Genomic DNA, 12,938 nt, shown 5'->3' with positions numbered 1-12,938 from the left:
CTACCTAGACCCAATACCTTACTTTTACCAGTGTCAGCAAATGTGATGTGGCTCTTGTCGGATGGACATAAGGTTGAGTCCATAAGAAGGCTTCTTTTGCCAGTCATGTGATTTGTACACCCACTATCAATAATCCATTCTGAAGATGCTGGTGTCGTACCCTACAGTGCAGTTAGGGGGATAAGCTTCACGAACAGCATTGTGAAGCAAAAACATTTGACGAACCAGTGGGTTATGAAAGCTTAGATCCAGATTACGACTAATAGGGAGAGTAGCAAGCGATTCAGGAACGAAGTACATAGTAAGACCATTCGGGCATTTGATCTTGTGCCCTACAAGATGTTTAAGGTCCCCAGCAATAGCGTCAGACGATTTTGGTTTTCTGCTGGGAACCTTTCCCTGCAAAAGAGAGTTAAGCTTTCTTAGCCACCCACATCTTCAAGGGTGGCTTAGAAGCAATAAGTCTAAGTGCAGCATCTGAGAACTTTGGCTTTGGAGCCCTAGCAAACAGTCTTGCAGGCGGACAATAATACTCATAAGAATAAGCAGAATAGTTCTTGGTCTTATGAACATGGCGGTTTGATGAACCGCTCTCATATTCATATGCCTGAGTATGGTTTCCCTGCAAAACATTTGCGTTAGTGCGACTCAGGTGAGTCCTCTGTCTGTATGAAGCCTTTGGACCGTATGAAGCCTTTGGTCTAAGGTTTGTCTTCTTCACGTGAGGTGTCATGATGACATTCACAGGAAAATTCTCCAGACACCTTTTCGGAACCCAGATCTTCTTCATAGGCGGTCCATTCCTGCAGTTAGTACCAATGTACCTGGCAAACACTTCACCATTCTGATTCTTAAACAGTTTATAGTTTGCATCAAGGGATTCATCAATGATAATGGGGTTAGCACAAGTGAAGCCAGATAGATTGGATGGATCTGCTGAAGGTTCCTTTGCAGCAACGCACGTGGTTTTGGGGTACTGCTCAGGTTTCCAGTAAGAGCCATCAGCATTCATTTTCCTTATGAACCCAACACCCTCTTTCCTCGGGTTTCGGTTCAGAATCTGCTTTTTGAGGACATCACATAGTGTCTGATTCCCTTTAAGACTTTTGTACATCCCTGTTTCAAGCAATGTCTTCAACCTAGCATTCTCGTTAGCAATAGCAGTGGTATCCTCAGCAGAGGGGTTAGTTACCACATCAACAGTTGAAGATATTGCAACAGTAGTAGCAGTAGAACATTCAGCAACAGAAGTAGCATTATCACGCTCAATGCATTTAAGACATGGTGGTTCAAATCCTTCCTGAGCGGAACTGATCTGTTTGGCGCGAAGTGACTCGTTTTCCTTTTGAAGATCTTCATGAGCCGCTCTCAATTTCTCAAGATCTTACTTCCTTTGAAGATAATCATAGGAAAGCTTTTCGTGAGTTGTTGAGAGAGTTTCATGACGACTTTCAAGTTCCACATACTTAACGTGAAGATTTTTTATGTCTTCAATTAAGGATTTAGATCGAGTCATTTCAGCACCTATCAGATCATCGCTTCTGTCTAACAGTTTTTGAATATGTTCCATAGCTTTCTGTTGTTCAGTTGCAATTTTAGCAAGTGTTTTGTAGCTGGGTTTTGAACCACATCGTCACTAGATGTTTGATAGTGAGTAGTGCGTGTGTTTACCTTGGCACCACGTGCCATGAAGCAGTAGGTAGAAGCGGAGTAGTCCTTGTCATTTGCATCGGTGTCGGTGATGAAGTCATTGTCTTTAGTGTTGAAGATGGACTTGGCAACGTATGCTGTAGCCAGACTTGCGACGCCTGAATCGGACTCCTCCTCAGACTCCACCTCCGCCTCCTCAGAAGCGGACTCCTCCTCTGAATCCATTTCCTTGCCAACAAACGCACGTGCCTTGCCAGATGATCTCTTCTTGTGTGATGAAGACTTTGAGGAAGACTTGGAAGAAGACTTTGAGTATTTCTTCTTCTTCTTGTCGTCAGAGTCATATTCCTTGCTCTTCTTCTTGTTTTTGTTCTCATTGTCCCACTGTGGACACTTAGAGATGAAGTGGCCAGGTTTCTTGCACTTGTGACATGTTTTCTTCTTGTAGTCGTGAGCAGAAGCTTCATCATTCCTTGAGCTTGATCGGGAAGACTTTCTGAAACCTTTCTTCTTGGTGAATTTTTGGAACTTCTTCACAAGCATAGCAAGTTCCCTTCCAATGTCTTCAGGATCATCCGAACTGCTGTCAGATTCTTCTTCATATGAGGAGACAGCTTTTGCCTTCAAGGCACGAGTTCGCCCATAGTTTGGACCGTAGATATCTCTTTTCTCATAAAGCTGAAACTCATGTGTATTGAGCCTCTCAAGTATGTTAGACGGATCGAGTGTCTTGAAATCAGGACGTTCTTGAATCATCAGGGCTAGGGTGTCAAACGAACTATCAAGTGATCTCAGTAGTGTCTTGACGACTTCATGTTTGGTGATTTCAGTAGCGCCGAGGGCTTGAAGCTCATTTGTGATGTCAGTGAGTCGGTCAAATGTGAGCTGCACATTCTCATTGTCATTTCGCTTGAAGCGGTTGAAGAGGTTGCGAAGGACACTGATTCTCTGATCTCTCTGGGTTGAGACGCCTTCATTGACCTTGGAGAGCCAGTCCCAAACCAGCTTAGATGTTTCCAAAGCACTCACACGGCCATACTGTCCTTTGGTCAGATGATCACAGATGATATTCTTGGCAGTAGAGTCCAGTTGAACGAACTTCTTGACATCAGCAGCAGTGACACCTTCTCCAGCCTTGGGAACGCCGTTCTTGACGACATACCATAGGTCGACGTCAATAGCTTCAAGATGCATGCGCATCTTGTTCTTCTAGTAGGGATATTCAGTTCCATCGAAGACCGGACACGCATCGGAGACTTTAATTATCCCTGCAGTCGACATAGCTAAAACTCCAGGTGGTTAAACCGAATCACACAGAACAAGGGAGCACCTTGCTCTGATACCAATTGAAAGTACGTTATATCGACTAGAGGGGGGTGAATAGGCGATTTTTATGAAAGTCTTCAAAACGTGGAAGTTATGAAGACAAACGATAGAAATAAACCTATTACCCTGCAGTGGAAGGTAGACTACACTAGGCAAGCCATAGTCAAGTATTCAATAGAGTGAAAGCACAATGACTAATAGCAGCAATGTAGTAAGGATCAGGTAGGAAGATATTGTGAAGCCACACAGAACACGCAGTCACTCAGTGAAGACAAAAGATAGTGCGAACATACAATGACTTCACAAGGAGTAACAGTAAGTAAAGGGAAGGGAAGATGAAACCAGTGACTCGCTGAAGACAATGATTTGTTGGACCAGTTCCAGTTGCTGTGACAATTGTACGTCTGGTTAGGGCGGCTAGGTATTTAAACCTTAGGACACACAGTCCCGGACACCCAGTCCTGAACACGCAGCTCAGGACACCCAGTCCTCACCGTATTCCCCTTGAGCTAAGGTCACACAGACCTCACCCAATCACTCTGGTAAGTCTTCAAGATAGACTCCCAAACCTTCACAGACTTTGTTCACCGGCAATCCACAATGTCTCTTGGATGCTCAGAACGCGACGCCTAACCGGCTGAAGGATGCACAATCCTCAAGTGTAATAAGTCTTCAGATCACACAGACAAGAAGACTTAAGTGATGCCTAATTCTCTTTGGCTCTGGGTGGTTAGGGCTTTATCCTCGCAAGGAATTCTCTCTCAAAGGCTTCGAGGTGGGTTGCTCTCAAACGACAAAAGACGTACTCTGAATCTGAGCAGCCAACCGTTTATGGTTGTAGGGGGTGGGCTATTTATAGCCACTTGGCAACCCGACCTGATTTGTCCGAAATGACCCTGAGTCACTAAGGAACTGACACGTGTTCCAACGGTCAGATTTCAAACTCACACGACAACTTTACTTGGGCTTCAAGCAAAGCTGACTTGCCCGACTCTGGACAAGATTCGCTCTCAAAGTCTTCACTCGAAGACATAGGTTTTGTTTAAGCATCACTTCAGTCATTCTGACTGGTTCTCTTGGACCCCACTTAACAGTATGGTGGTTCCTATGACTCAACACAGAAGAAAGAGAACTACGAAAGATCTAAGTCTTCGAGCTCCATAGGCTTCATGTGGTGTCTTCTCTTATCATAGTCTTCAATGTGAATATATTCATATACCACCTTTGACTTCAATGTCTTCATACATTTTTAGGGGTCATCTCTGGTAGGAAAACCGAATCAATGAGGGACTTCTACCTGTGTTATCCTGCAATTCTCACAAACACATTAGTCCCTCAACTAGGTTTGTCGTCAATACTCCAAAACCAACTAGGGGTGGCACTAGATGCACTTACAGTGCCCGCCAACGATGAATCTTCTCTTATGAAAGCCGTGGCTAACCAGCCTGTGTCAGTAGCTATGGACGGAGGGGATGTCATGTTTCAACATTACTCCGGCGGAGTAATGACTGGCTCCTGTGGCACTGATTTGGACCATGGGATAGCAGTGATTGGATATGGGATGACGAGTGACGGAACTAGGTATTGGCTGCTGAAGAACTCATGGGGCACGACATGGGGCGAGAGTGGGTACCTCAGAATGGAGAAGGATATTTCTAACAAGAGTGGTATGTGTGGCTTGGCCATGCAACCTTCCTACCCCACTGAGTAGAGGAAATACATTGCCACGTATATCTACAAATACTGCAGAAATACACATATTTTTATCGATATGTCCGCACCTTCCATTACACTGCATTGTTTCTTGTTTGTATAATCGCGACTGTTCCGTCAATATATATGAAGAAGACAGATGACTTCAAGCTTAATGCTCTATGGTGATGTTTATGCTGATACCCATCTTGTTTGAATCAAATCATTGATTGGAACAAAAGAAAAAACAGAAATAAGAGATCGTCCGTGATCTTTGGATCGATCAATGCACACAACCTATTACAGAAAGTTATTACATAGTATTTCACTACACTTTAAAAAGGGACAACAATAGGCAACAATTCGTACCGCTCATGATTCTACTACTAGGCCGTCACCCATATCGGCTAAATAAAGCTCGATCGGCCATCTTCAAGCGGTTACACCCGGAATCTAGAATACCTTGTGCTTTTCACACACAAGCACATATGATAACCAAAAGAGATTAGAAAATCTCACTATTGAGGATATCTATTTCTTGCAAAATATGGCCGAGGTAGCATTAGTAAACATGCCACGTGGGTAAGTCAAACCTGGGTTGGACCTGTGCATTTTCATACTTACTAGAGGGTGGCACGTGCTTTGTCGTCCTGTTCTTCTGTCAAGAGTTAAGTTTTTTTATGCGGGTTATTACGAGATGTTGCTTCATTGTGTGTTTCACTTGAGTTAGGGTGATTTTTAATTATGTTGGTGTTAGGGGTTTTTTCAAAATGAACTTGTGTTAAGTCTTTTTTTTTCGCTCTTATCCAGTAGAGGCAGTATTTGTTGTGCTAGGTGGGCTGAGTTGGTATGTGCGTGGTTGTGCAATTCTTACATGTAACACATAAATCAACATATATCGTTCCTTGAAGGTAGACCCAAATGCAACACACACCAACCATTCACTCCCTTATAGGTGGGCCCACCAACGACCGTAAAGCCTCGACGCATCAAAAGTGCATTTCTAGGGAGTTTAGTATCTTAGTAGATAGATGGTATGTTCTATTTACGGAGCTGTGCAAACTTAAGAAACATAGAGATGCATCTTTTGATATATCAACGATTTTCTTGGTGACGCTTTCCGAAAACATTGTGCATTGGCCTAAATCCGTGACCGCCAAATTTTAACTAAAGTGTGGTCATAGATTACTATGAATGGGACATGGCCAAAAAAATCTTCCGAAAGTATTTTTCAAATATCAAGTTAAGCTACTTATCTTTTCTGACCATATAGAAAAAATTGAAGTATTTTATATAAATGCTTTCGGAGGGTAGTACACAAGATACTTTAACTTGGTATTTCATAAATATATAATATAGTTACTCCCTTCAATGTTTAACCTTAGTTCAAAACTGCGACACTTATTTTGGATCGGATGAAGTATTACATAACAAGATGGGACATGAAAGTATATTTTGCAGATACTAATGTTAAAGGAAGCTACAGTCTAAATGCCAAGTGAATATTTCGTTGTACAAACTTCATAATTTGCACTAAATGGCATGACGCATCCTCATAGATTCATCAACTACAAACACCAGAACCTTTTATGGATCATCGGTACATTTGTGGAGTCAAACAGGTTTCTACTTTATTCATTTCGCTAATCCTCCCTACACTGATTATACGTTTACATTACCTACTCTGAACCGAACACCTTCTTAGATTGCTTGATAATTTGCAATTAGAGCACTGCAAACGTGGGGTAGGTGACCAAGCATTGTCACAAAAGGTCGGATTGTTTTGGCTCTCTATTGTTTCTTTATTACACTGTCATCGCCGTGCATCATTGAACTAAGTAGAGAATAATTTTACAGACTTTTAGATTAACCAAACTCCTCCGCATTGTTTGTACTGTTTCAAATACTTTTCCTATAGTTGCCTGCCATGCCCGTCCGGCAGTTTCTGTTTGATCATTGTTTTTTATTCAACTGGCACGAAATATGGGCAATAATACTCAAGGCGGTCACGGAAATTGGCAAGGCGGTCATACTATCTGGAGCCATAGCTAAATTAATTAGTCTAGTGTACTATCTACAATCACAAAGTTATTTATTCCATCTGGTAATTATCTCTGAGAGCACAACGTGCATGTGCAACCATAGCTATATAAACACATCCGGTTCCACCCATTGTTGACACGCCAAAGTACCAAGCTACATACAATAGTACTAGTAGCACTAATCGAACATATCATGGCCATCCCCAAAGCTTTGCTTCTTGCCATCGTAGGTTGCATCTGCTTATGCAGCAGTGCTGTTTTGTCAGCTCGCAAGCTTGGCGACGCGGCCATGGTGGAGAGGCATGAGCAGTGGATGACGGAGTTCAACCGTGTTTACAAGGACGTCACCGAGAAGGCGCAGTGGTTTGAGGTGTTCAAAGCCAACATTGCCTTCATCGAGTCGTCCAATGCCGGAAACCGTAAGTTCTGGCTCGGTGTCAACCAGTTCACCGACCTCACCAATGACGAGTTCAGGGCAACCAAGACCAACAAGGGATTGAAAATGAGCGGCGGTAGGGCTCCAACTGGGTTCAAGTACAGTAATATCAGCATCGATGCGCTTCCAACCGCTGTTGATTGGAGGACCAAGGGTGTTGTCACTCCTATCAAAGACCAAGGCAAATGTGGTAAGTGGATTTAGGTAGTATATCTACATTATGTTCTGCTACCATGATAATCCCATGATAACTCGAATTACACTAAGGATGACCCTATTATTGCAGGTTGTTGTTGGGCATTTTCAGCTGTGGTGGCAACTGAAGGCATTGTGAAGTTGAGCACGGGGAAGCTCATCTCGTTGTCTAAGCAAGAGCTGGTTGATTGTGATGTCCATGGTGTGGATCAGGGTTGTGAGGGTAGCGAGATGGATGATGCCTTCAAGTTCATCATCAAGAACGGCGGCCTCACCACCGAGGCCAACTACCCATATACACAGCACAGGATGGACAATGCAAGACTAGCATTGCAAGCAATAGTGTCGCAACCATCAAGAGCTACGAGGATGTGCCGGCCAACAATGAATCCTCTCTTATGAAAGTTGTCGCTAACCAGCCTGTCTCTGTAGCTGTGGACGGAGGGGATGTCATATTTCAACACTACTCAGGCGGGGTGATGACCGGCTCCTGCGGAACAGATTTGGACCATGGGATAGCGGCGATTGGGTATGGCATGACGAGTGATGGAACTAAGTATTGGCTACTAAAGAACTCATGGGGCATCACATGGGGCGAGAGTGGGTACCTGAGAATGGAGAAGGATATTTCTAACAAGAGTGGTATGTGTGGCTTGGCCATGCAACCTTCCTACCCCACCGAGTAGGGATACACTGGCATGTATATCTACAAATATTACATAAATACATGTATTTTTATTTGTATCTATGTACCTTTCATTACACTGCAATGTTTCGTGTTTGGACAGTCACGAAATGTTCCGTAAATATATATAAAGAAGATAGATGACTTTGAGCTTAAATGCTAAATGCTCCGTGGTGATGTTTATGCTCAAATCCATTTTGTTTAAACCCACAAATTGATTCGAGCAATATTTTTTCCTTGAAAATGTGAGGACGCCCCTGATCTTTTCATCAATCAATGCACACATCCATAGTATTGAAAAAAATTATTACACAGTGTTCCGCTACGCATGAATAAAAGGCACAAGAATAAGAAACAATGTACAACTCAGGACACTATTACCAGGCCGTCACTCATATTGGCTAAATAAAGCTTGAACTATCATCTTCAAACGGTTGCACCCGAAGTCTAGAATATTCTATGCTTTTCACATGCTGCAGTAAAGCACATATGATAACCAAAAGAAATTAGAAGATATAAATTTTGAGGGCGTATTTTTCTTCAAAATATGGCCCAAGTGGCATTAGTCAACACGCCACGTGGGTAGGTCATACCTGGGTTGCACCGATGCATTTCCATACTTATAGAACCAAGATGACACACCTAGAATATCTTTGGGACTTCTGATGCATTTTACTTTCTAGGAAACTATTACACTAGTTGAGTCCACCCGGCAAGGCGACTAGGAAAAGCCTTCCTCCCCTTGATCTCCACCGACGAGCTCGTGGATTCGCCTCCCCTCCGCTTGCCGCTACGGCTCCGGTGGCGGGGATGGGATTTCGGTTGCCTCGGATCCGGCTAGTAGATTGGTAGGGTTTTAGCCCTCGCAGGGGCGGCGTTTGGGTGGATTGCGGCGCTTCTTCGACTCAGTCTTCTGGGTTTTGATTCTCCTCAAGTTCGTTCATTGGAACGGATTAGACGGAGCTCTGGCGTAGATTCCTGCCAGCTCCACGGGGCGGCAAGGTTAGGGTTTCTCGTCGTGCATACAGAACGACGGTAATTGGTGTCAGGTTCTTTAGATCGATGCAAGGTTCAACGGCGATGACTGTGGTTCCGGGCGCTGGTCCTCAGGGGCACGTGAATGAAGACTTCCCGGCTACCGTCAACAAGGTCAGTCTGGCTCTGGTATGAGAGCGGCGGCGCCTCGTTCTGGGAGCGGCAATGGTCGTTCGGTGGTCCATGGACCAAAATAATTTTTATTATGTTTGAGGTGTTTTATACTTTCAGTGAATCTTTATAATAGATCTGATCATTTTCGCAAAAATAATTGAGTCCACCCCATCCATTTTGGACATGTGAGAGCTCACTAAATAGCCTTTCCTCTTGCTTTATACATAAACTCAATTGACAAAATGATACAAGATGTTGTGGTAACCCTCTTACAAAGCCGATCAAATAAAACTAGGCTAAAGCAAGACGATTGCGCCATCAGCGTACAAGTGTAGACATGATTATATGTCAGCGTACAAGTGTAGTGACTAAACTACCACGAGTTGTACCGTCATTGACTTCTCTCCATTACAAGCTATCCTCGCTATCTCTAAATCTCTTGGCATACAACTAAGTCAACTCAACATGCCACTATGCACGAGAAAGACCAACCTTTCACCATTCATGCTACTTATATTTAAATATACTACAACTATACAATGATCAGGTATAATAAATTTATATGCACTTTAGTTTCGATTATTATATTATTAATGCAAATACTAGTGTTTCATACAACCCGATATCATTGAAATAATTGGAACCAAGGTTGTCAGAATCGCGATTCTGTTATACGATTCTACGACTTTACGATCCAAATTAACCTCTATGATTCTACGATTTTAGTTCATAGAATCTATGTTTCCATGATCCTGATAGTGAAGATTCTACGATTTGCGATCCTACCATCGGAGCTCCAATTCGATTCAAAATCGCGATTCTGACAACCTTGATTGGAACCAATCCCTGCAATGACGCACCACACACGCTGGGTATCATTTCTATTTCCTGAAATTTTGATGGACCAAGGCCCACTATAATTCTCACACATACATATGTGGGTGGGGATTGCTAAAAATATAACTACTTCCGTAGCTGCAAATACTTGCACGGCCGGCTGTTTGCTCTCTCATTGTTTTGTATTCACCTGCTCACCTAGAACGAACTAGGTCCCTAGCTGCAACATCTTTTTTAACAAGAGTTGAACACACTTCCACTCGACTTTTTACTGAACACAACCATTGACTCCAGGGACGAGAGTTGGATTAAGCTAACAAACTATGTACAACCACAAGGTTATTTATTCTATCTGGTAATTAACTTCACGGCCACGTTGTTGTCCATCGACATTCACACATCATCCTAGAGCACAGCGTGCGTTGTACGTGCATGTGCAAGACTACAGCTATATAAGCACATCCCTTCCACCCATAGTTGACAGACCAAAACACCACCAAGCTAATTGTAGTACCAGCAAGCACTAGTCGAGCAGATCATGGCCATCCCAAAGGCATTGCATCTTGCCATCCTAGGCAGCATCTGCTTATGCAGTAGCACCGTTCTATCAGCTCGCGAGCTTGGTGACACGGCCATGGTGGAGAAGCATGAGTAGTGGATGGCGAAGTTTAACCGTGTTTACAAGGACAACACCGAGAAGGCGCAGCGGTTCGAGGTGTTCAAGACCAACGTTGCCTTCATCGAGTCGTTCAACACCGAAAATCACAAGTTCTGGCTCGGTGTCAACCAGTTTACCGGCCTCACCAACGACGAGTTCAGAGCAATCAAGACCAACAAGGGCCTCAGAAGGAATGTTTCTAGGGCTCCAATCGGGTTCAAGTACAACAATGTCAGCAATGATGCGCTTCCAGCGGCAGCTGATTGGAGGACCAAGGGCGTTGTCACTCCTATCAAAGACCAAGGCCAGTGTGGTAAGTAAATTTAGGTAGTATGTATATATCGTATTCTCATGATAACTGAAATTACACTAAGTACGTCAATATTTTTGTAGGTTGTTGTTGGGCTTTTTCAGCCGTGGCTGCAACCGAGGGCATTGTAAAGTTGAGCACAGGGAAGCTCGTCTCCTTGTCTGAGCAAGAGCTAGTTGACTGTGATGTCCATGGTGTGGATCAGGGGTGCGCGGGGGGCGAGATGCACGACGCTTTCAAGTTCATCATCAAGAACGGTGGCCTCACCACTGAGGCCAACTACCCATACACTGCACAAGACGGACAGTGCAAGACTAGCACTGCAAGCAACAGTGTTGCAACCATCAAGGGCTATGAGGATGTGCCCGCCAACAATGAATCTTCTCTTATGAAAGCCGTGGCTAACCAGCCTGTATCAGTAGCTATGGACGGAGGGGATGTCATATTTCAACACCTCTCTGGCGGGGTGATGACCGGCTCCTGCGGAACTGATTTGGACCATGGGATAGTAGCGATTGGTTATGGCATGACGAGTGACGGAACTAAATTTTGGCTGCTGAAAAACTCATGGGGCACGACATGGGGCGAGAGTGGGTATCTCAGAATGGAGAAGGATATTTCCGACAAGAGTGGTATGTGTGGCTTGGCCATGCAACCTTCCTACCCAACCGAGTAGGGAAATACATTGCCACATATATCTACAAATATTACATAAACACACCGATTTTTATCTATATATATGTACCTTCCATTGCACTGCGTTATTTCCCGGTTGTAAAGTCGTAAATGTTTGGTAAATATATATAAAAAAAAGATAAATGACTTTGAGCTTAAATTCTCTATGGTGTTGTTTACACGAAAATCCCTCTTGTTAGAATCCATTCACTGATTGGACCCAGATTTGTTATTTCAAAAATGAGAGAGCATCCCTGATCTTTGCATTGATCAATGCACACATCCCGCATATATTAAAGATATGCGTTAACTGTATTTCCCTAAAAATAAAAGGACACAATAATAGGCAACAATTTATGGGCAAAGTGGTATTAGTCAACGCGACATGTGGGCATGTCAAACCTAGGTTGGAGCATCCAAGCTGACACACCTAGAATACTTTTGGGACTTTCCGATGCACTTAGTCTCTAGGAAAACATTACACTAATTTAGTACATGTCCATCCATTTTGGACATGTGAGAGTTCACAAAATAATTTTCTGTCCCACTTTATAGATAAACCTTACAAAGCAGATCAAAGAAATCTAGGCTAAAACAAGACGGGCAGCGCTAACACTACACAAGGAATGCACTACTGGACGTCGTTGGCTTGCCGTCGAGCAGAAGTGCAAGAGTAGCAGGACCACAACTAGAAGCTCCAAAAAGTCTACAAGCAAACCCCTGTCTCTAGGATGAAATCATCGGACTTTGTCGCAATGCCTCCACAAAAATTGTTGTTGGAGAGGGCCCTCTTCCGAGCGCCAACCCTGTAGGCGAGCTATTTGGACCAAGGTGGCTGATGAAATAGTGTATGTTAGGAGATAAACGAGACGGCCAAACGCTGGAGCCGAGGATGCTTCATCTCAGTCTCGGGATCCAATCCTGCCCAAACACGTCTCCACACCATGAGACCTAAGCTCTCTATTGATGCCCCCAATATGGTAATGACGCAACGAGTTGTCACCAAGTCTAGCAATGGACATGGTTTTCCCTGAGCACGGACAAGGCGATGGAGGCAGAACCATGAAAGCACCCCTCGGACTAACGTGAATCACGCAGGCATCGTCGGTAGTGCCACCGAGAAGCGCCTGGGTTTCACTCGGTACCTCTCTTACTTCTTGCCTGGGAACCCTGGCCCTGACCCTTATGCCTGGACAGCAAGTAATGGATGGCCTAAATGCAAGTTGTTGGCACCGAAAGCATCAACGTATGGGGAAAATATATGGAGCTCTCATGTCTAAAAA

At 43.8% G+C, this 12,938-nt stretch overlaps 1 protein-coding gene and 2 pseudogenes across 1 annotated transcript in view; all 3 read left to right on the top strand.

Moving 5' to 3' along the window:
* Positions 1–4,687, top strand: part of LOC119289198 (senescence-specific cysteine protease SAG39-like) — a 30,576-nt gene extending 25,889 nt beyond the window's left edge. Inside the window, exon 3 of the mRNA XM_037568580.1 lies at positions 4,374–4,687. Coding sequence (XP_037424477.1) covers positions 4,374–4,687 — 314 coding nt within the window. The remainder of the gene's footprint in view (positions 1–4,373) is intronic.
* A 2,216-nt stretch (positions 4,688–6,903) lies between these two features.
* LOC119289197 lies at positions 6,904–8,027 on the top strand (annotated as a pseudogene).
* A 2,523-nt stretch (positions 8,028–10,550) lies between these two features.
* LOC119289195 lies at positions 10,551–11,656 on the top strand (annotated as a pseudogene).
* Positions 11,657–12,938: the final 1,282 nt, after the last annotated feature.

This window comes from Triticum dicoccoides, chromosome 4A (genome assembly GCF_002162155.2).
Source record: "Triticum dicoccoides isolate Atlit2015 ecotype Zavitan chromosome 4A, WEW_v2.0, whole genome shotgun sequence".
Classification (NCBI taxonomy): Eukaryota; Viridiplantae; Streptophyta; class Magnoliopsida; order Poales; family Poaceae; genus Triticum; species Triticum dicoccoides.
This window is presented reverse-complemented; position numbering and strand designations above follow the sequence as displayed.